The sequence below is a fragment of the Halichoerus grypus genome, chromosome 7 (assembly GCF_964656455.1).
Source record: "Halichoerus grypus chromosome 7, mHalGry1.hap1.1, whole genome shotgun sequence".
Lineage (NCBI taxonomy): Eukaryota > Metazoa > Chordata > Mammalia > Carnivora > Phocidae > Halichoerus > Halichoerus grypus.
Window position 1 is genome coordinate 119,057,716 of NC_135718.1, and position 22,253 is coordinate 119,079,968.

At 42.8% G+C, this 22,253-nt stretch overlaps 1 protein-coding gene across 5 annotated transcripts in view; it reads left to right on the top strand.

Annotated features, from left to right (window-relative positions):
* Nucleotides 1-22,253, top strand: part of LPGAT1 (lysophosphatidylglycerol acyltransferase 1) — a 103,988-nt gene that overhangs the window by 17,723 nt on the left and 64,012 nt on the right. For 2 of the 5 annotated variants that reach the window (XM_078078151.1, XM_078078152.1), the window contains exons 2-3: nt 19,400-19,588; nt 20,477-20,741. In XM_078078151.1, the coding sequence (XP_077934277.1) occupies nt 19,466-19,588; nt 20,477-20,741 (388 nt within the window). In that variant the 5' untranslated portion in view covers nt 19,400-19,465. Of the gene's footprint in view, nt 1-19,399; nt 19,589-20,321; nt 20,344-20,476; nt 20,742-22,253 lie in introns of those variants that run through there. The other 3 variants (XM_036095726.2, XM_036095724.2, XM_036095723.2) reach the window with 3 other exon arrangements.

Consider the following 22,253-nt stretch of genomic DNA (forward strand, 5'->3'; position numbering starts at 1 on the left):
ACTGGTAGAATGAATGAATGAATGAATGAATGCCAAGAGAATTATACTGTCAACATGAAGTAGGTATACTGAGAGAGCAGGCCAGAGATTTTCCATGAAAACATAAGTTAATAAAACAGCAGTTACAGTTCATGCCTCAGTGTGTTTTAGAGGTAATGGAAGAATAAGTGAGCACTTCCAAGCACACCATCCAAGAGGAAGCTGATATGTCTTTGTAAAATGTGTGATGCAAGAAATTAAGTTTTCTCCACTACCTCAACCTACCATCAATAATAGCATGGTGCATCCCTTATGTCATATGATACATCATGTAGATTACCTGTATTAACCACAGAATAGAAGTCATGATCCAGAGTTACTAAAAGTGAAAATAAATGGGTGGTGGGGAGGCACCTGGCTAGTTCAGTTAGTAGAGCACACGGCCCTATGGCTCTTGATCTCGGGTTCATGAGTTGAAGCCCCATGTTGGGCATAGAGCTTACTTTAAAAAAAAAAATCAAAGAAATGGGGAGTAGAGGTAAGGAATTGTATAATTTAAACATAAAGATATGTTGTGGTTTTGAATATAATAGCAGTGTGTTTAATATACGATCTTCTGAACTACCTAGACAATGGACAGATAAGCCCCTTAACAAACCCACAATCAGAAAATTCAGAATAGTAAACATCCTGAGTCCTTGTCTGACCACTTCAGGTTCTGAGGCCTCTTGGAACAGAGGTGGTTGCTCAAATATTTCTCAAAGTAGTCAAGTATTTCTCAAAATGAGGTCTATCTCGCCAATAAGAAGCAAGTGTGTATCATGTGTTTCCTCCGGAGGAGATATTCTGAAGAGGACACATCAGTTATGTAGGATTCTAGCCAAAAACATAACCCAAATCTAATCACTAGAAAACATCAGCCAAACCCACAATAAGGGATGTTCTGTAAAATAATTGGCTTGTGTTCTTTAAAAAAATGTCAATGTCATAAAGTAAAGATAGGCTCAGGCACCGTTCCAGATTGAAGGAGACAAAAGAGATGTCACACTAAATGCAATATGTACCTGATCCCTGGATTGGATCCTGTATGGGGAGGAAAAAGTTGTGAGAAAAAGCATATTGAGGCAATTGATAAAATTGGAATATGGATTGTATATTAGATACTTTTATCTAATTTCCAGAATTTGATAACTGACCAGTGCTTATGTAAAGAGAATATTCTTTTTTTAAAAAAATATTTTATTTATTTGTCAGAGAGAGAGAGAGAGAGCACAAGCAGGGGGAGCGGCAGGCAGAGGGAGAAGCAGGCTCGCCGCTGAGCAAGGAGCCTGATTGGGGACTGGATCCCAGGATCTCGGGATCATGATCTGTGCCGAAGGCAGACACTTAATTGACTGAGCCACCCAGGTGTCCCTGTAAAGAGAATATTCTTCTTTTTAGGAAATACACACTGACGTCTTAAGGAGTGAAGAGGTATGATGTACAACTTACTCTCAAATGATTTAGAAAAAAATCTTCTAGATAGAGACAAATAGAGAAAAAAAGAGAGTGATATAGTAAAATGTATCAAAATAAAAATTGATGAATCTTAGTAAAGCATGAGTTCTTTCTGCTCTTTTTGCAGCTTTTCTGTAAATTTGAAATTATATCAAAGTGAAAGATAATTTTATTTTTTATTTATTTTCTTTTAAGATTTTATTTATTTGAGAGAGAGAGAGAGCATGAGCAGGGGGAAGGGCAGAGGGACAGGGAGAAGGCAACTCTTCTCTGAGCAGGGAGCCCCACTTGGGCTGGATCCCAGGACTCCGAGATCATGACCTGATCATGATGCTTAACTGACTGAGTCACCCAGGGGCTCACAAAACGAAAGGTAACTTTAAAAACTGCCTATGGATTACCTGTATCAGAACACTGGAGTACAGTTGTTGCTAAAGATGCAGATTCCTGGGCCCTGCCACTGACTACTGAAGCAGAAAGTCTGGGGGTAGAGTCTGGGAATTTTTATTTAAAAAATTATTCTTGGTGATTGCTATGCATACTAACATCCGAAAACCACTGGAATGGACTTAAAATAATTTTCTTAGCTTAATCAACCAAATGCCTTGAGGAAGAATACTCCTCTTCCTCCCCCTAATAGCGAAAGTGTACTTTTATGGTAAAGACTGTATATATTTTCTTCAATTCTCACAATCATTTCTATGAACTACTGTATGCTCTTTTTACAGATGTGTAAAAGGTTAGAAAGGCTAAGTCAATTGCCAAGGTCTCATGCTATTAAGAGACGGAGCCAGGATTTGAATCTAAGGACAAACTGACTTTAGGGCCACACTCTTGACACCATGCTCTTGAGCCCAGCTGGGAAAATACATGTTCAGATTATAGGCTTTGGCTATCATAAAACTGACATGTTGTTTGTCTCTTATAAAGTCAGTCCTTAATTGCATATTAAGGAAGGAAGCAGCGATGCAGCTAAAGCAATGAGCATTATGATAAGGCATGGAATTTCCCCTCCAATTCTCCATCCCGGTGACAAAGCCTTGGCTCTGTGATTAAGATAAGGCCACAGCCTGTTTGTTCTTTTAGATCACTACTGTGATTTTCCCATACATTTTGTAGATCCTCTGTAGTCTGCAGGTACCAGGCCAGGTAAGGTCTGGACATACCCTCGCCAAAGATAGATCCATTCTCAGCGTGAGAGGGTTTCCTCAGTGAGGTGAAATGTCATAATAGTTTTAAACTAGGAAAGGAATTATTGATGACACCAAGGAAACGCCTGGACTAAAAAGAAGTAGGCATTTTCCAAGGAAACTGCTCAGCTGGGGCTGTCTCCTCTGGTCTAGGGCATTGCCACCCTCCTGAGGCTCGGTCCTCTGCAGAGGGAATAGCCAGCCTACAGAAGAAAGCCTGGAGAAGTAGCTGGACCCTCCCTGAACCTTCAACAATAACCCTGTAATAACTTTGCTAATACGGACAGAGCTGGACTAAAAACCGGTCTTCTAATTCCAGAGGCTGAGGAGGTCTTTCCACTAAATCATGCTGCCTTCTGAATGAAAAAGATAAATACTGACAGTTTTTTTTTTTTTTTTTTTTGCAGTCATGATCTCATGTATTTTTATAGACTGATAAGTGCAACCCTTGTGGTAAAAAAAAAAAAAAAAAAACCAACTGTGTTTTTCAGCTACATTAGTTGAAATGCAATGTGTAAAGAATTAGTAGTGAATTTTGTTGTTGAGAGACTCATCCTTTCTAACTAGAAAAATGAAACATTTTCAGCAAAAAACACATCACTATTTTGAAGGGATTGAAGAACCACCCCCAGCTTAGTCCTACCACTGTGTAGTTGTTATAGTCCTTAAGAACCTTCAGGTGGTAGGTGACATGATCTTATGTACTGAAAATCCTGAATCCACACAAAGGAAGTATTACAGCTAATAAATGAGTTCATCAAGATCACAGGATACAAGATTAGTATACAAAAAAACACTTACCATACATTTGGAATAAAAAATCTGAAAATGAAATTAGGAAACCGATTCTATTTACAGTAGCATCAAGAAGAATAAAGTACTTAGGAATACATTTAATAAAAAGTGTAAAACCTATACTCTGAAAACTACAAAATATTGTTGAAAGTAATTAAAGAAGATCTAAACAAATAAAAAGACTAATATGGACACTTCCCAGGACACTATGGATGCAACACAATCCTTATCTAAGTCCCAGTTGGGTTTTGTTTGTTTGTTTTTTGCAGAAATCAACCAGCTGATCCTAAAATTCATATGGAACTATTCAAGGGACCCAAAATAACCGAGACAATCTTGAAATAGAAGAGTGAAGATGAAAGAGTCACACCTCCCAATTTCAAAACTTACTACAAAGCTATAGTAACCAAGACAATCTGGTACTAGCAGCAGTAGACACATATAGATCAATAATAGAATTGAGGGTCCAGAAATATGCCCTCACATTTATGGTCAATTGATTCTGACAAGGGTGCCAACACCATCCAATGGAGAAAGAATAGTCTGGGGCAACTGATAGCCACATGCAAAAGAATGAAGTTGGACCCCCACCTTACACCTCATACAAAAATTAGCTCAAACTGTAGAAGCTAAAACTTAAAATCTTAGAAGAAAACATAGGTGTAAATCTTTGAGATCTTGGTTTCTTAGATATGACACCAAAAGCACAAGCATCAACAACAACAAATAGTTAAATTGAACATCATCAAAATTAGAGATTTTTATTGCTGTACCATCAAGAAGTAAAAGGAAAACCCACAGAATGGTAGAGAATACTTGCAAATCATTCTTCTGGTAAGGGACTTGTATTTAGACTATCTAAAGTACTTTTACAACCCAACTATAAAAAGACAACCCAACGTAAAAAGGATAAAGTGTCTGAATAGATACTTTTCTAAAGAAAATATACAAGTGGCCAATAACCATATGAAAAGATAGTCCGTATCATTGTTTTAAGAGAGAGAGAGCATATGAGTGGGGGGAAAGGGACATAAGGAGGGGGAAAGAGAATCTTAAGCAAGTTCCACACCCAGCATGGAGCCTGAGGCAGGGCTTCATCTCACGACCCTGAGATCATAACCTGAGTCGAATCAAAAGTCGGACACTTAACCAACTGAGCCACCCGGGCACCCCAAAGATAGTCAATATCATTAAACATCAGGAAAATGCAAATCAAAACCACAATGAGATATCGTTTCATGCCCATTAGCATGCCTCTAAGCTAAAAGAGGGAGAATAGCAAGTGTTGATGAGAATATAGAGAAACTGGACCCCTTATGGAAATGGGAAATGGTGCAGCCATTTCGAAAAACAGTCTTGATAGTTCCTCAAAAGGTTAAACATAGAGTTGCCATATGACCCAGCAATTCCACTCCTAGGAATATAACCAAAAGAATGAAAACACATGTCCCTGCAAAAACTTGCACATGAATGGTCCTAATAGCATTATTCATAACAGCCCCAAAGCAGAAACAACCCAAACATCAGCCAGCTAATGGATTAGTAAATAAGATGTACTGCACCTAGATAATAGAATAGTATTGGGCAATAAAAACAAATGTAGTTCCAATCCATTCTACAACATGGATGAACCTTGAAAACCTTATGCTAAGTGAAAAAGCCAAACACAAAAGGCCATAGTGTGTGACTCAATTTACATAAAATGTCTAGAACAGGTAAATCCATAGGGACAGAAAAAGAAAGAGCAATTTCCTAGGGCTGAGGAGTTTGGGGAGAAATGATGGAATGACTGCTAATGGATATAGGGTTTCTTGTTGGGGTGATGAAAATGTTTTAAAATTGATTTTGGTGATAGCTGCACAACTCCGTGAAGAATATACTAAAAACTGTTCAACACTTTAAATGGATGAATTATGTGGTATGAGAATTGTTTATCAATAAAGCTGTTTTACATCTATATGTGCATATATATCCATATATTTATATCCACATATTTATATCCATACACTTATAAAGAACCTCAGGTCTGTGTTTTTTTCTTCTTTTCCTCTCAGTAAGAACAATTGCTCAGTAGGTGCTCGTCACTACTTAGAAGTTTAATGTCTTAAAATGAGGAAATTCCTAGTAACTCTTTCACTTAATGTGCCTGAGAAACATGAATTAAAACTTCTCTAGATCAAAAGCACTTGAAGGTGGCTGCAGACAGGTTTCCAGCTGGGGGACAAAGAGACAGGCAAGAGACAGTCCCTTCTGCTGGGACTGAGGTAAGAGAATGCAGATCAGAAGTTTAAGGTAAGGAGGGTATTGTATCTGAAATGAAACAGATGGGACAGAAGCTGATCGGGGATATACACAAATATTTCCAAGCATGTCACTCTTCTGTACTGGGGTGTGTGATTTTTTTCCACTGAGCCCAGTATCGTCAATACGGGTTGGGCAAAAAAATGGATTCAGGGCCCATCCCTGGCTTTGCAGGGCAGGTGAAATAAAAAGACTATGGGAAGGGCAAGCTGGAGGTACTAGTGAGAGAAATAAATGAGGTGAGAGATGCCCAGGGAGAGACGACGTGAAGGACAAGGGAAGAGTGGGGGGTTCTAAGTTGAGAGGGATGGCCAGAGCTGGAAGGACAGACGGTCATGATCAGAGACCGGAACAATGGAGCTTAAGGTGTCATAAAGAAGCAGTTCTGGGTGGTGACAAGGTCCAAGGAGAGCCTGAGAGTGGGTTGCTGATGGGTGGGTGCTACAGCATCTGTAAATTTGCATTCTGGGAGCTGCTAGGTGTTGGGGCAGGCTTTTAGCTTTTCTCCCTGAATCAGTTATCGTCAGGAATGGAGGCAGAATTTATTGCTGTCTTTATTTTATTTTTTAAAGATTTTATTTATTTATTTGACAGAGACAGTGAGAGGGGGAACCCAAACAGGGGGAGTGGGAGAGGGAGAGGCAGGCTTCCCGCTGAGCAGGGAGCCCGATGTGGGGCTCGATCCCAGGACCCTGGGATCATGACCTGAGCGGAAGGCAGACGCTTAACGACTGAGCCACCCAGGCGCCCCATTATTGCTGCCTTTAAAAGAGAGAAACCTGCCTGCCTCTGCCGCACGCCCAGTTGGCCCCCAAATCATTTAAAGTCATTCTGCTCACCTTTGGAAGATTTTCAGAATTATTTCATTAACCTCATTTTTAGTGCTTTTGTAATGAAATGAATTTAAGCTAAAATTGCTAAATATTGCCGAGTAAAATAATTGGGCTCCTATAGGGTATAATTTAATATTAGGATATGCTAATTATTACTTTGCAAAGAAAACATTTATGTACTTTTCAGATATAAAAAGAAGTTCCTGCAGGTTTATTAGAGACTTTAGATTAAATATAAATGGGAGAAAGACAGCAGAGCTGTGTTTAAGTGTAAATTTTCATGCTATAACATCAAGCTTTTTTCGTCCTTGTTTGCTTGGCTCACAATCCTAATTTCTAAAGCCATCAATTCTTTTTATGGTACAAAAAAGAGAGCAGCAATGAAGAAGTTTTATATACTGTTTGCTCTTGCTACTAAAAAGATGTGACATCTTGCAAAGAATGTTAAAATTATCATAAAACCACAATGACAATCCTAAGTAAATAATACTTTGCTTAGCTATCTTCAGTTTAGAAATATGAGTTAAGAGAGAAGGGGGGATGGGGAATTAAAAAAAGAAGAAATATGAATTAAGAAATGAGACAGAAACAAATGGTCATTTGGAAGTACCATGAGAAGCACAGTTCCACACCAATAAAAGCTAGATAAGTAGTTCATGGTAACTATTAGAACACTTTTTAGTAGGAGGAAAACATTTCAGAGCAATTTCAGCTGCAAGAGTTCCTGGCTTCATTTATAGCAGGTCTATTCGGGGTGAGGTGTGGTTGGTAGGCTATAAAGAAGATTGTTTTCCTTGTGGAACACATTGATTGGAGGTGATTTAAATGGCCTTTGCTTAAGGCAGCAAGTTAAGGAGCCATAATTTGCTCTTTAGAGCCTTCGATTCTTGTCACAAAGGCCCAGACCAGATCGTTTATACTTTGGCTGGGATGATACCCTCTGGGTCTACCCTAGTGTTTCAGTGCTTAAGCACAATATCATTTGACTAGTCCGATGTGGGATTTGAAGTCCAGATTTCGCTTTTACACTTGAGTTATCCATGTGGTCTTAGAAATAGCATTTCCAACCTCTCACCACGTCCTGCCAACTTTACCTCCTAAATTTCTCTCAAATGCATCTTCTTCTCAACTCCACTGCCACCACCCTAGACCAAGCTACTGTCCTCTCTTGCCTGGGCACTCTAATCCTCCAACTGGTCTTTCAGTTTCAGTTCTATCTTCCTACACTTAGTTTTCCACATAGCAGCCAGTGTGTGAGCCTTAGAAAAAATTAGACCCTGTATCTACTAGGGTGACAACCCCAGACTGCTTTCCTTTGATCTCTCTAACATGAGAAAGATGTCATTGTACGTCTTGTTTAAGTCACTACTACTGTACTTTGGGCTTTTCTGTCATGCAGAGCTAAAAACCCTGATTCTAATGAATGAAACATGTACTTGAAAGTCAAGAAAGCAAGGGTGTATGCATCAGGCGCCATCCTGGTTTCACCTCTTACAAAACCTATGACCCAATAGATTAGTTAACTAATCTTCCTAAGCCGTCCACTTCTCCCATGTGAAATCGAGATAACACTCCTCAAGGGTGGTTGTGAGGAGCAAATGAGATTCACTATAGAAAGTATCCAGCATGGTGCACAGTACACTCTCAATAAATGGACTCTACCTGATTACATTTGCGGGCATTTCCATAGACCAATATGGGACACAGGAGAGCTGTGGACATTCAGAGATTATCCACATCTAGAATATTAGCATGGCAGTAGTGGAGCTCATGGTTTGCAAGGCGAATAGACTAGAAACAGGGACATGCTTCCAAAACCTCAAATCTAGCTGCTGGCAATTGCAGTGGAACCGAAGCAGCTACTGATCGGGCCCATTTTCTGTCCCAGGCACATCGTGGGGGTTAAAGCCACAATGATAAAGAAGAACACACATGATTCTTACGCTCTCAGAGTTTACAGCCTGGTATGAGAATCAGACATGGAACTACTAATGAGCAGTTCTATGACAAATGGTGGTTAAGTGATCTGAAGGGAAGGAACAGAGTGTTCAGAGACCTTGTGCAGGGGGCGGCATGGGGCGAGGCTAATGTAATGAGGTAGGATTAAGCTGAGATAGGAAAGATGAACCTGATTTGACCAAGTGAAAGGCAGCAGGGAAATGAAAGGCAAAAACCCTGAGGTGGAAAAGCACACAATGGGTTCTCGTAAATAAGATGAAGCCAGGGTACCTGGATTGGTAAGCCCAAGGGGGGCACCTTGCATGGGACAAGCTGGAGAGAAAGGCAAGAGGTCTGTCCTATAGGGCTTCATAGGCCATTATAAAGGGTTTTAGTCCAAGGATGACATTCTTCCCAAAAGTTACCTATTCTATTTCAATGTCTCCTGCACGTGCCTAACCATAAGATTCATCTGGGGGCTCTTTTTAATTCCAGATTTTAGTGTATATAAAAACTCCTGGAGAGAACAAACTGGTGGTTGAATGTCATTTAATTCAATGTAACATGGACTTACTGAAACTTTACCCAAGCCTCATATAAGAATTTAAACTATAAAATTAATATAACTTGGATGGCACTACATTTGTAAAACCTCATACTTGAAGAGGCAGCATTTTAGCATCACTCCTTTGCCCATAGCTTTGTTTAATTTGTAGTACTTAAAACAGGAACTCGTGTCTGCAAGACAAAGGATGAGATATTCTTTATTCTGGGAGAGAGGGGATAGAGAGGCAGGGCCTGCCAGGCTTCAGGGTGACAGAGAGTGGAACCCTAACTCCAAGGCCTGTTGGTGGCTGTGTTGGGAGGGAGAAGCTGGTCCAGGATCCCCCAGCCCAACTCTAAGGTTTCTCAAGGCTGTGTGGCTGCCAACAGCTGATTCCAGACAATTTTTTTTTTTTATTTTTTATTTTTTCTAGGGGAATTAGTCAAAGAATTTCATGAGCAGAGAAAAGTTTTTCTACTCGTAAAATTTTGTTTGTTTTCACCATGATAAGTGTACTCTTAAATCACCATCATCTATTTCACCCATCCCACTGCCCACTTCCCCTCTAGTAGCCATCAGTTCTCTATAGTTAAAAGAATTTTGTTTTCTTGGTTTCTCTCTCTTTTTTTCCTTTGCTCATTTGTTTTGTTTCTTAACATATGAGTGACATCATATGGTATTTTTCTTTCTCTGACTTCTTTCGCTTAGCATTATACCCCATACCCTCTAGCTCCATCCATGTTGCTGCAAATGGCAAGATTTCATTCCTTTTTATGGCTGAGTAATATTCCACTGTGTGTGTGTGTGTGTGTGTGTGTGTGTGTGTGTGTGTAGCACATCTTCTTTGTTCATTCATCTATCGATGGACACTTGGGCTGCTTCCATAGTTTGGCCATTGTAAATCATGGTTCCAAATAATTTAGAACTCCATTTTGGTTTATGCTTTGGAAGACAAAGTTTGAAAGAGACAAAGGATTTGAAAGTGTGTTTTATAAAATGTTTCTTAAAGACATTTCAAGAGGAAATCACTTGCAAGGAAATTCTTTCCTTACCCTTCCTACTTCTTTCAGCCAATAAGTACCTGCCTACCTCAAGGGGTTATTGTCAGCCTCCAACAAGATGTGCGTGCGTGTGTGTGTGTGTGTGAGAGAGAGAGAGAGAGCTCTGTTGACTGCAAAGCACTGGAGATGCAAGGTGGCATGATTTTCATTATAGCAGAGTCTCAGCCAACAGACTCAGTCCCCAAGATAACAAATCAACTTTAAACACACAGCTGGAATACGAGCAGAGTGAAAATGTCTGCTCAAACCCCTTAGGATTTAAGCTGATGAGAACCATGGAAAGAGCCAACTTACATCACAGAAGGCTTGGATAAGAATGGGAAGTTTAACCCTGGTAAGGACAAGTAATATGCTTTAAACGAAACATTAAACACACTATCAGCCCTGAATGGCTTGTTAACCTCTGATGTATCAGATCATCAGGGAGCAGGTATAGCAGAGAAAAGGTAGGATGGGTAGGGAAGCTGGACCTCTGTAACCTGGCTAAAGAGACTGCTTGGGGACCCAGGGGTCAGGAGACCACATGGTCACCAACCATTTGCCAGGACTGAGTTGTTTCCTGGGATGTGGACTTTGAGTGCTAAAATCATGAAAGTCCTGGGTCAACCAGGAGGAATTGGTCCCCTGAAGGCCACCCCAGCTCTGTTTCTGATACACTCTGTGATAAACAGCCCACGTCCCTTCTGCACACCTCATCTCTTCTGTTCATAAATGCAATTATCCTGTGTTCCCTTTCTACAGGGGAATTCCTCTTCCTTATCAAACATCACTAGATTCTACCACCCCAACACCAGAATGTAGATGCTCCAATGGGATTTTTTTTTTAATTTGTGGGAACACCCAGAAACATTGAATACTTATGAGATCAAAGGTTCCAGAACAAGTTAGGAGCTTGTTGTCAATGGTAGGTCTTGGAGCTGTGAAGGGAAGCTAGAGAGGAGATTCGGTGTGTTCTCCTGAGGATGGAGGTGAGGGCAAGGAAGGGAGAAGGTAGTTCAGAGCAGCTAGTCAGGATACTGTTTCCAGAAAGAAGGCAGTGCTGGGAAAGTCTGTGGACGGAGTCCCAAGAAATTGCCAAGCTGGAATTCAGGTAACTGTGAAGAAAGAAGTATTGTGTGGAAACTAAGGGGAACCCCAGACCTTGAGAAGACTCAACTTTTTGGAAGATCTAAAGAGGCTGAAGGAAGTGGATGTGGTTTTAAACGGGAGGGTGGGGTGTGGAAGGATAGAATGATGGAGGATAGAATACTGAGCGACCAGCAGGTAAAGAGGTGAGATGCAGCAGCTCTGAGTTGGAGCCTCATGAAACTGCACCCAGAACTTCTCGACCCTGGACAGTTCATAGGCTGAGCTCTCCTTGAACTGCAGGTTCCTAACTGGGCAGTTAATCGTGGCTCTGAGTGGCAACAAGCATGCAGAAGGGATGTGTGAAAGCAAAGAACTAAGTCAAAACTGTGAGGTGCTCTGTATAAATGCAGTAGTTAATCAGAGAATGGGCTCTGGAGTCCTGGACAAGAAGGCAAGCTTCCTGTGGGTTAAGAGATGGTCCGAAAGAAAGAAGGATGGCATTCTGGGTATGAGGAGCGGGCAGAGGGAAGCTATGGAATGTGCCCGTTTAAAAGCAGAGGAGGCTGGTTGGGAAGTAAATGAGAACTGAAGTCGAATTTGACAATGTTTCCCAACCTTAACTTTATGGCACTCAGTGAAAATGTCATAATAGTGTAGGGTAAACAGAGGCAGCTCTAGCAGCGCCAGGCTCTGCCTTGTGAACCTCACTGAAACCCACTGGGGTGCACAACCCAGTGGCTGCTAAAGTCTAGAATGAGTGAGAAATTGGGTAGTGAAGGCCCTGAAGTTAACCAGATAGAGACACTCAGAGTAGATTTTAATAAATCTACTACACATGGGAAAACGATGTCAAAACTGGAACGGGAAAATGCAATGTTAAATACGGTGCTTTCAGAAAAACACGATGACAACCACATAATCTAGGATGCGTTGGGAATAGGTGATAGTTTGAGAATAGAGGAAGGATGCTATTTTACGAATAAAAGAAGTATTACTCTTTTGTATCGTTAGTGATTCAGCTGAGGTACTTCTAGTCACTGAATGTTACTGAAACATGTTGAAAAGATTGAAATACATTTTAAAATGAAGTATGAGCAATATTATTTCTTCTGCCTTGGTTTGGATGATAATGATGATGTCACCATTCAAGGTATCCTGTTTGTCAATTTTAAAAAAAAAGAAATGATTTAATCTGAATGAATTAAACAAACATTGAATTAAAAAATTCATTTCCCGGGTGTCTGGCTGGCTCAGTCGGTGGAGCATGCGACTCTGGATTTGAGACCCATGTTGGGTGCAGAGATTACCTAAAAATAAAATCTTAAAAAAAATTTTGTTTCCTACCATATATAAGGCGGTAAGCTAGACGCCAGGAAAATGATAATGAGAAAGACAGGTGATGTGGGACTCCTAATCTCAGCAGAGAACCTGAAATACAAAACAGCCAGGCTTGTTGCAAGGTAGCGAGCACCGAGGCAGAAGCATACATATGAGGAAAAGGCAATGAATTCTGAAGTGGTGGGAGAGTCTTCGATATCTTAGCTGGACCCCAAGGGATGAATATAATCAAACAGACACAGAGAAGGGAAAAGCATGAACAAAGAATGCATGAACTTGAATGTGTGAGGTTACACGGTGCATCCTTTCAAGAGGGTGAACACCTTAGCGTGACGAGCAAAATAAAGCGTGAGGGCACGAAACAGGGGAGGGGTGAGGAGGGAGCAATAAGAGGTGAGACCAGAAACAAGTAGCATCCTCTGAAACTTCCTATCTCTCTCTCAGTGGAGAAGAGCTTTTCCACCAGTCTCTCTTAGAGAGACACTGCAGTGTGTCATCAGGAGCATGGGCTCTGGAGCCTGAGAACTGGAAATCAAGTCTCAGCCCCTCCACTTGCTGGCTGAGTGACCTAGGGCAGATTGTCTAATCTCTCCATCTGTAAAATATGCCTAACAATATGGTCCTTATAAGGTCTTTGTGAAGATTGAATGAGTTAACGCCTGCAAACCATTGAGAACAGGGCCCGGAATGTTGAAAGTGATCAATACATGTTAGCTGTCATTACCATTTTAACATAATCACCAATAACGTCATTATTTTGGTTCTGTCAGGAAAATACAATCTGAATTTGTTCGTCTCTTTTGAATCTGAATTTGTCTCTTTTTTTAAAAGGATTTATTTATTTATTTATTTATTTGAGAGAGGGAGTACACATGAGGGGGTGGGGCAGAGGGAGCACGAGAGAGAGAGACTCTCAAGCAGACTTCCTGCTCAGCAGAGCCTGAGGCGGGCCTTGTTCTCAGGACCCTGAGATCATAACCTGAGCCAAAGTCAACAGTAAGACTCCTAACTGACTGAGCCACCCAGGCGCCCCCGAATTTGTCTTATTCATAGATGTACTGCATGACTTCATAGGTTTTGTCAGGGGAGGAACTTGCTGAAATAGCCTTCTCCAAAATACCTTACAAGAATACTCATCTACTACAGTGCTTGAGAATCTCCACTGCAGAAGCCTTAAGGCTCAGGGGATTTTAGGAGGTCCTTTATGAAGTGTTCATCCTGTAGGCAGAGGGAACACATAGCCGTAAGCAGCTCAGCATGGATTAGTTTACCACACTAGGCAGGAAAGACAGGGCTGAACCAAGGAAATGCAATGTTGGACAGGTAAGAAAGAAGATACTAGCTTAGAGGGTTGTCTGGTGGGAGAGTGGGGGTCTTAGGTGGGGTCTTCAGTGCCCTTTAGAAATTAGGGATCATTTTAGTATCAAGAGGGGAAAAGGGAAATTAGTTGAAAAGGAGAGGGGCGCAGAGAAGAGAGAATTGTTTACTTCACAATATTGTTTAGGGCCAACCTTGTTAATAAAAAGTAGCTGAAATGGCTTAAATGAAGCTATAGTCAAGTCTCGATGACTTGACCCAACTTGTCTAAAAAACATTTGAGGCTATAAGCATATATATATTTATTTGTATATTTATTATATATTATATATATTTATTATAGACATATATTTACATATATTTATAATATATATTTCCCTTATTATATATTTTATACATATTTATATACATATTTATATATATTTATAATATATATATATTTTCCCTTTTTATTTGAAGCCGACTAGCAGTCAGAATTTGACTCTTGGGGTGCTAATTTCTGGTTTGCAACTATTTGCAGTGATGGGGGGGAGGTGTGCCAGGTCATCACACACTTACAGCGCTGCTGAGGGGGTTTCCCCCTAGATAGGAACTAGATCACTGGAGCTCTAGCGCAGAAAGCAGCCCAGGTAGGTGAAATGTCGTTGTAATTGCTGCGAGGAAAAAGAGAGGGTCCAGGGGGTGCTTCTGCCCAAGGGAGCCCCTTCCTGGTTATAATCTGATTTGCTATGTGTATTCCACCAGATGGGTGGAATCAAACCTTCTAAGGTGTTGTGGTTAGATTGTTTTAAAACATCTGGAAACTCCTGGAAATGTGAGAAGTCATCTTTCTCTTTCAAAGGACCATCTTCTTGCGGTTCCGGTGTGGGTTTTTGAAACTGAAACTCTACCATGCCTGTGGCTATAGGGTGGAGTCTGTTTTCCCTTTCCCCCTATTGGGGTGCACATGAAGGCTCTCAAATGCTTGACTTGATCAATGTTTGCGTTTTGATAAACAGAGCTCTACTTAGCAGGAACCTATTCAAGAAGGTCCTTGCTTTCTTCAGAGCTCTCTAGAAGAACCGGCCTTCTCAAACTTGTTACAGTCATTGAAACCATTTATACATGTCTGCCTGGGCTGTTTTGGAAGTAAGCTACAACAAAATAAATCTCAGGAGGGTACCTAAGTGGGTTGAAAGGTGGCAGGGCAAAAAAAGTTTATATAGATATATATTTTGTATCTAAGATGAACTCTGAAATACTATAGATTAAGCATCATCTGAAATTGTTCCCTGAAGTCAGCTCAAATGCAGATTCTTATCCATTGTAGGTACTGAATTGTCTTTTTTTTAAAAAAAGATTTATTTATTAATAGAGAGAGAGAGAGAGAGAGCCAGCAGGGATAGGGGCAGAGAGAGAATCCCCAGCAACTTCCCTGCTGAGCGTGGAGCCTGTCAAAGGGCTCGAACCCACGACCCTGAGATCACGACCCAAGCAGAAATCAAGAGTTGGCCGCTCAACCGACTGAGCCACCCAGGTGCCCCAATATTGAATTGTCTTAAAACTGAATGTGCCACAGTGGTCAAGAAAGTTAAAAAGATAAGCCCCTTCATTCGCCCTGGGCAACCAACCAAAACAAAACAAAAGACCAGGGCATATCTACACTTGGAATATGGTATATTGCTTTGTTTGCTTAACTTCAAGAAAAGTCTCATGAGATAGGAGCCAGTCAAGAGAACAGCTGAAATAATCAAAATTGGGGCTTCCACATCCCTTCCACAAGGAGCTACTTAAATAGCAGATTCTGCAGTGTAAACGGGAGAAGGATGATGTTATGGCTGAACTGTGTCCCCCTAAAGTTCATATATCGAAGCCCTAACCCTCAGTACCTCAGAATGGGACTGCATTTGGAGACAGGGCCTTTACAGAGGCAATTAAGTTAAAATGGGAGTCCTGAGCGTGGTTCCCTCATCTAATGTGACTGGTATCCTTGTAAGAAGAGACGAAGATACACGGAAAGAGACAGACATCAGACACATGCACACAGCAACAACCATGTTAAGCCATAGGGAGTGGGGGGCCATCTGCAAGCTAGAGAAAGAGGCCTCAGGAGAAAACAACCCTGCTGGGAAGGAACTGCCTTAGAGCCTCCAGAGAGAGCGTGGCCCTGCCGACACCTTGATCTCAACCGCCCAGCCTCCAGAACTGTGAGAAAATAAATTTCTGTTGTTTAAGCCCCTCAGTCTGTGGTCCATTGTTACAGCAGCCAAAGCTGACTAATACAGATCAAATAATTTAAAACTAGGAAGGGTCTAGGAAAGAATGTGATTACCTCAGGATACCTCTAGGTCAGGTTTTCTTAAAGCAAGGTCTGTATACTACCCACATCAGAATGACCTATGATATTTCTTTAAAGAGCAGGCTTCCAGGCTCCTCTGGGAGTACTAAAACATTCTGGTATGAGAAAATCTATCTTTTCAATAGACATCCCGAGTCGTGTTTTGCACGCTAACGTTTGAGACCCGCTGTGGAAGGTCCTGCTCAACCTCTGGCCCTTCTCCGGGCCTGGCTGGCTAGTACTAATTACATCTCAGGCAAGTGCTGGTTTATCTGGTGCTCTGGCAGATGCTCACTGATCCAGGAGCCAGGTGTAAATCCCACTGTATGTTCTCTCTGTCAGCCAGTGTTTACCAGCATGTGGAGGAATCCTGAAGGGGATAGATCAAATAGAATCCATGTGCCTTACCTGTCTTACTCACTTAAAAATATAATGATATATAAAGAAGAACCTATACCACTCAACACCAAGAAAACAAACAATCCAATTAAAAAATGAGCATTTTTCCAAAGAAGACATCCAGATGTCCAATAGACACATGAAAAGATGCTCAACATCACAAATCATCAGGGAAATGCAAATCAGAACAACGAGGTGTCACCTCACACCTCTCAGAATGGCTAACATAAAAACATAAGAAATAACAGGTGTTGGTGAGGATGTGGAGAAAAAGGGACTCTCGTGCATTGTTGATGGGACTGCAAGCTGGTGGAGCCACTGTGGAAAACAGTTCCTCAAAAAACTAAAATTAGAACTGCCATATGATTCAGCAATTCCACTACTAGGTATTTACCCAAAGAAAACAAAGACACTAACTCAAAAAGATACACGCACCCCCATGTTTATTGCAGCATTGTTTATAATAGTCAAGATATGGAAGAAACCCAAGTGTCCATCCGCAGATGAATGGATAAAGAAGATGTGGTGTACACACACACACACACACACACACACACACACACACACAGGAATATTACTCAGCCATAAAAAAGAATGAAATCTTACCATTTACAACAACATGGATAGATCTAGAGGTTATAGTGCTAAGTGAAATAAATCTGTCAGAGAAACACAAACACTGTATGATTTCACTCATATGTGGAATTTAAGAAACAAAACAAAGGAACAAAGAAAAAAAAATATAAACCAAGAAACAGATTCTTAACTATAGAGAACAAACTGGGGGTTCCTGACGGGAGGTGGGTGGGAGGATGGGTGAAATAGGTGAAGGGGACTAAGAATATACTTATTGTGATGAGTAATGTCTAGAATTGTTGAATCATTATATTGCGCACCTATAACTGATATAACACTTTATGTTAACTATACTCGAATTTAAAAAAAGAATATGATGGCATCTTTTGAACAATCATCTACCGTACATATATTGTTTCTCTCATGAAATTTATTTAAAAATGCTATTACCTTGGTACCTAAATTCTCAGAGAAAATACAGAGGACTAGAAAAGGCATATATAACTTTTCTATTGCTATATATTAGTTGAAATTATATGGAAAGTTCTCTGATAGGGCCTGTGCCTTTTTATGCCCCACACAGTTAAAATATAATATTAGTGAAAGAGATAAATAACATCTACAAATAAAAACAAATTAATAATAAATGGAAAGAAATCTAATCAATTGTTTCAGCCAGGCTCTGAGCTTTCATGCATTTCCTCATCGCCAGAGGTGATGGGAATAGAAAGTATTCTTTCATATGGCATAAAAGTGAATTCTCTTTCTTTCACCTGTGGACCAACAAGGGAATTAAAGAGAAAGAGAGAGAGAGAGAAATAGTTAAATAGTTGAGAGTCCAAAGCAAACACAGTAACAAATATCTTCAAAATAGACAGAATAGGTGGCATCCTGATTTAAACATGGCAGTTCACTAGGGACATGTAAAAACTGCCCACAACCCCCATTTACAAATTTGATTAAGGGATCTAAGATTTTATGGGTTTTTTTAAAAAGCTGAAACGGAGGTAGGCCATCTGAGAATGTTCACGTGGGCAGGTCGTTGGGTTATTTGTCTATGCTCCTTATGGCGGTCCAGCATTTGAAACAGAATTTAGCTCGTGTCCAGGAGTGACCCGGACTGTCCAGGGATCCCTATGGCCACCATTTTTTGAGCACTTAATGGCAGGCGCTGCCTAAGTGCTTCTCCCTCCTCGACTAACTAAATGTCAGTGTCTCTGTGTGGACCACCCATTCCCATTGGATTCTTTTTTTTTCTTTAGGGGAATGGGGATGGGGACATGGATGGGGAATCGGAATTTTCATTAATGTTCTGGGTGCTCTCCAGAAAGAATTCTGGCACTTAAAATGAATTGATTTTAAACTCTCGACCTTAATACTCTGGGGAGGTTCAGAAGAGAAGCCGTGAGAGCAACTGGGTTTCATTAGGAAAGAAAAGGGGACATCCAGCCTTCAAGGAGACAGCTTCCCAGTTTGGGCACTAATCGGTTTGTCAGAGGAGGGAGGGTCCTAACAATGAGAACCGGCTGTGCTGGCTGAAAAGGGGCTCTCGGTTTGGACCGCAGCCCTCCTCGTGTGGTGTAAGGCTTGCTGCTCATCACCAGACCTTTCTGAGCCGCCCTCTTCCTGGGAACTGGGCTCGGCGACGTCCCGCCGGCCTAGGGACCAGGCAGCCCCAAGGGCCTGACCCGCGGACCAGCGGGCTCCGGGACGCGGGCGGCGGCCGCGGCGCCTTCATTAGAGGGCGCTCTGGGGGCGGCTCCGCCGCAGTCTCGGCTCCCGCCGCTTCCTCCCGCCGCCCCTCCGCGCCACCCCGGCGAACGCGGCCGGGCCCGGGGGAGCGAGTCTCGGCGCCGCCGCGGACCGGGCGCGGGCCGCGCCGCAGCCGGAGCGGGGCCGGGCCCCGCCGCCGCCTCCTTCCGCCGGCCCCGCCGCCGGCCATGCATTCTTCCGGCTCCTCTGGCTCCCGCAGCCCGGGCCGGGGCCCGGCCAGCCCGAGGTAACCTCCGGCTCGGCGGGCGCAGGCCCGGGGCTGCGGCGGCGCCGGGCCCGGAGAGGCGCGGAGGGGGCGGGGAAGGGGTGTCGTCGTCGTGCGGCCCGGGGAGGAGGCGGCGGCGGCGGCATGAGGGACGAGGGCGCGGTAGGCCCCGAGGAGGAGGCGGGGGCGCGGGGCATCCGCCCGCCTCCCCGGACCCGCCCCGGTGACAGGTCCGGCCTCTGAGTCCCCGCCGTTCCTCTGTCCGCAGGCAGCCGCGAGGGGAGTAGGGCGCCCGCGCGCCCGCTCGCGCCGCGCCTCGGCCGCCGCCGCGTCCATGACCGCGACCCCTCGGCCGGGGACACCCGCCGCCGCCGCCGCGCAGCACCGCGCCCCGGGCCGCCAGCCCCCGGCCCCGCTCGCCCCCGCGCTCCACCGCCCGCCTTCCGCGCCCGCCGAGGTGAGCCCCGCGCGCCGGCCGCCCCCGCCGCCGCCGCCGCCGCGACCCCTTCGCCGGGGCCGCGGAAACCGCTGCGGGCGCCCCCCCGAGCGCTGCCGTCGCCTCTTCCTCCGCGCTTCTTCCATCACCCCTCGCTCGCCTGCCCTCTGCTCGGGGACTTCATTCTCTTCATCCGTGGCCCCGGTGCCTTCACCTCCTTCTGGCTTTTGCTCCCCTCCCCCTACTCCCGTCCTTCCTCCTCTCGCCGTGTTAGCCCCCACTTTCTTCCTCTCACCTTTCTGCCCTCTTTTCTAGGCCCCTCTCCTTTTTCCCCTAAAAAAAGGTGTGGGGGGGAGACAAAAACCCCTTTGCCGCTAATGAACCCCGTTAGCGTAACTCTTTTTGCTAAGGCGAGGGATCTTTCTAAGGCACGATCGATGTGCAGGAATGGTGGTGGTGCGGGTACCCAGGTTCTCATAGCTGGGAAATGGGATCGGGTCCCTGCAACAGCCTTCCTTCACTCGTGTCGTCAGTTTGGAGAGACTGAGGGTGTCTGAAGCGAGTGGCTCTGTTTTTCTTCCTGAAAGTCCACACAGCCGACTGCAGTGAGGCGCGGTGCGGGGACAGCCGCTGGTTAGTTAGTGGGAATAGTATTATCATTTGCTAAATATATTATGACATACCCTGTGCCTCTGTGAACAGCTCCCTTGACCTTGTGCGGCTCCTCCTCCCTCGCTCTCTGTCCCCCTCTGGAATTTCCCGGAGAGATCACCGAGGTACTACACCGGGAAAGCTTAGACCCTCTCGGTTTTTCTGGTGTTTTTGTGCTGGAGGCGATTTCTGTGTTGGTGACTATCTGGATGTGTGTAGTCCATTTTCCTTTTTAAATGAATTTTTCTTTCACCTCAGAAAGACAGGACGGACGCCCATGTGAGCATGGCTGTGACTTTGGAAGAGGCTCCGTGGCTGGGCTGGATCGTGGTGAAAGCCCTGATGAGGTTTGCCTTCATGGTCGCCAACAACCTGGTTGCTATTTCATCCTACATCTGCTATGTAATTATACTTCAGCCCCTTCGACTGCTGGACAGTAAGCGGTTCTGGTATATTGAAGGAATCATGTATAAATGGCTTTTAGGAATGGTGGCTTCTTGGGGATGGTACGCTGGATACACAGGTAAGAGTGTGAGCACTTTTGTTTAACGCCTATGAAACAATTTGTAATGTTATGCTTATAAGTCAGGAGCCATGATTAAATATATATTACACTTTGGGTTGAAGGTGCTTTGCTGCTTTGGCTCTTGAAAAAAACCAGAAAACAATCCTTTTGAGTTTTTTTCAGAATCCCAATTTAGGAAGGATGATATTTTCAGATGTATAATATCATAGTCATATACTGATAAATTTCTTAAATAATGACTTTAATGTGCTTGATATGCACCTAGAGGAATAGGCGTGGGTTATATAGGACCTGAGGGCTTATAAAATGAAATAACATATTTAGCCCATAAATACGTTAGGAATTTAGAAGAAGGACTGAGCCATGTTTGTGCTAAGATAGTTTAATAAAAGTTTTTTCATTTAATGTGGTATTGTACTGTGTTAACACTTTGAGCCAAGCAGAACATGGCTTTCTTTTCTGTTACGTATGTTTCTTTTGTTTACTAGAATCTATATTTTAATCTCATAAATCACTATTAGACTCTTAAATGTAAGAATTAAGTTTTATCTTTGTTAATTTATATTCTGGGTGTCTTTAAGTAGATTTATATTTCTGCCTTTAAATTGCATTTTGGGGAGCAGGAGTAATGCTATTCTGAAGCGGACTTTTAAAGAACTGAATGAGAAGTAGTGTTTGTTTTTATTTTCTGTTTATAAGCTTTCTGTGCTTTGAGAACTTGGGCCTCTGCTGTGAAAATTCTGTCTTGTTTATTACATTTATTTGACTTTTTTCCCCCTAAGAATTGGGATGATGAAAAAAAAAGCATTGAGGTTCTAGTACTTGTCTTAGACATTGAGGCTTTTATCATAGAATTTTATAATTGATGGCTTCCTTAGCGATCATGCCGCAGATGCTGCGGTCAGTGGAGTCTAGTTCAGAGCTTGGAAGAATGAGGAGGGTACGAGGGTACTCTCAGGGTCAAACAGCACGGCAGTTCCCCATTTTAAATTCTCTGTCTTCTTCTTTCCTGCCCAGGCTGCATCTGCAGATTTTATCCATACACACAAGAAAAGGACTGACAAAACATAGGTTTTATGGAGTCTAACAGACTCTTGCTAGGTCAGAGTGCTCTCAGTTGCCCCAGATGAAGCATTTTTTCCTTCTGGCAAAGCTATGTATTATTCTGCAAGACCCAAAGCTCCTGGGATAGTTTATGCATTGCTTCCCTATCTGGGTCTCATTGAGATCCCGACGCTCTTTGGATACAGTAGGTGAGCTTCTAGTCCTTTTTTAGGACCTTGTGGTAGTAGTAGTAGTAGTGGTAGAGAAAACAAAGGAAGTTCTCATCTATGATGCTGAATTCTTATCTGAGTTACACTGCTGTCTTAGAATTGCTTTGCTCTGTATAGTTTAAGCGTCACCAAATATGGTATGTGGTACTAGTGACTTTGCTCTGCACATAATATACTCCTTTGCCGGTTTTAAATCAACTCATAGTATTTTTAGATAAAGTTCTAGAAGTTCATT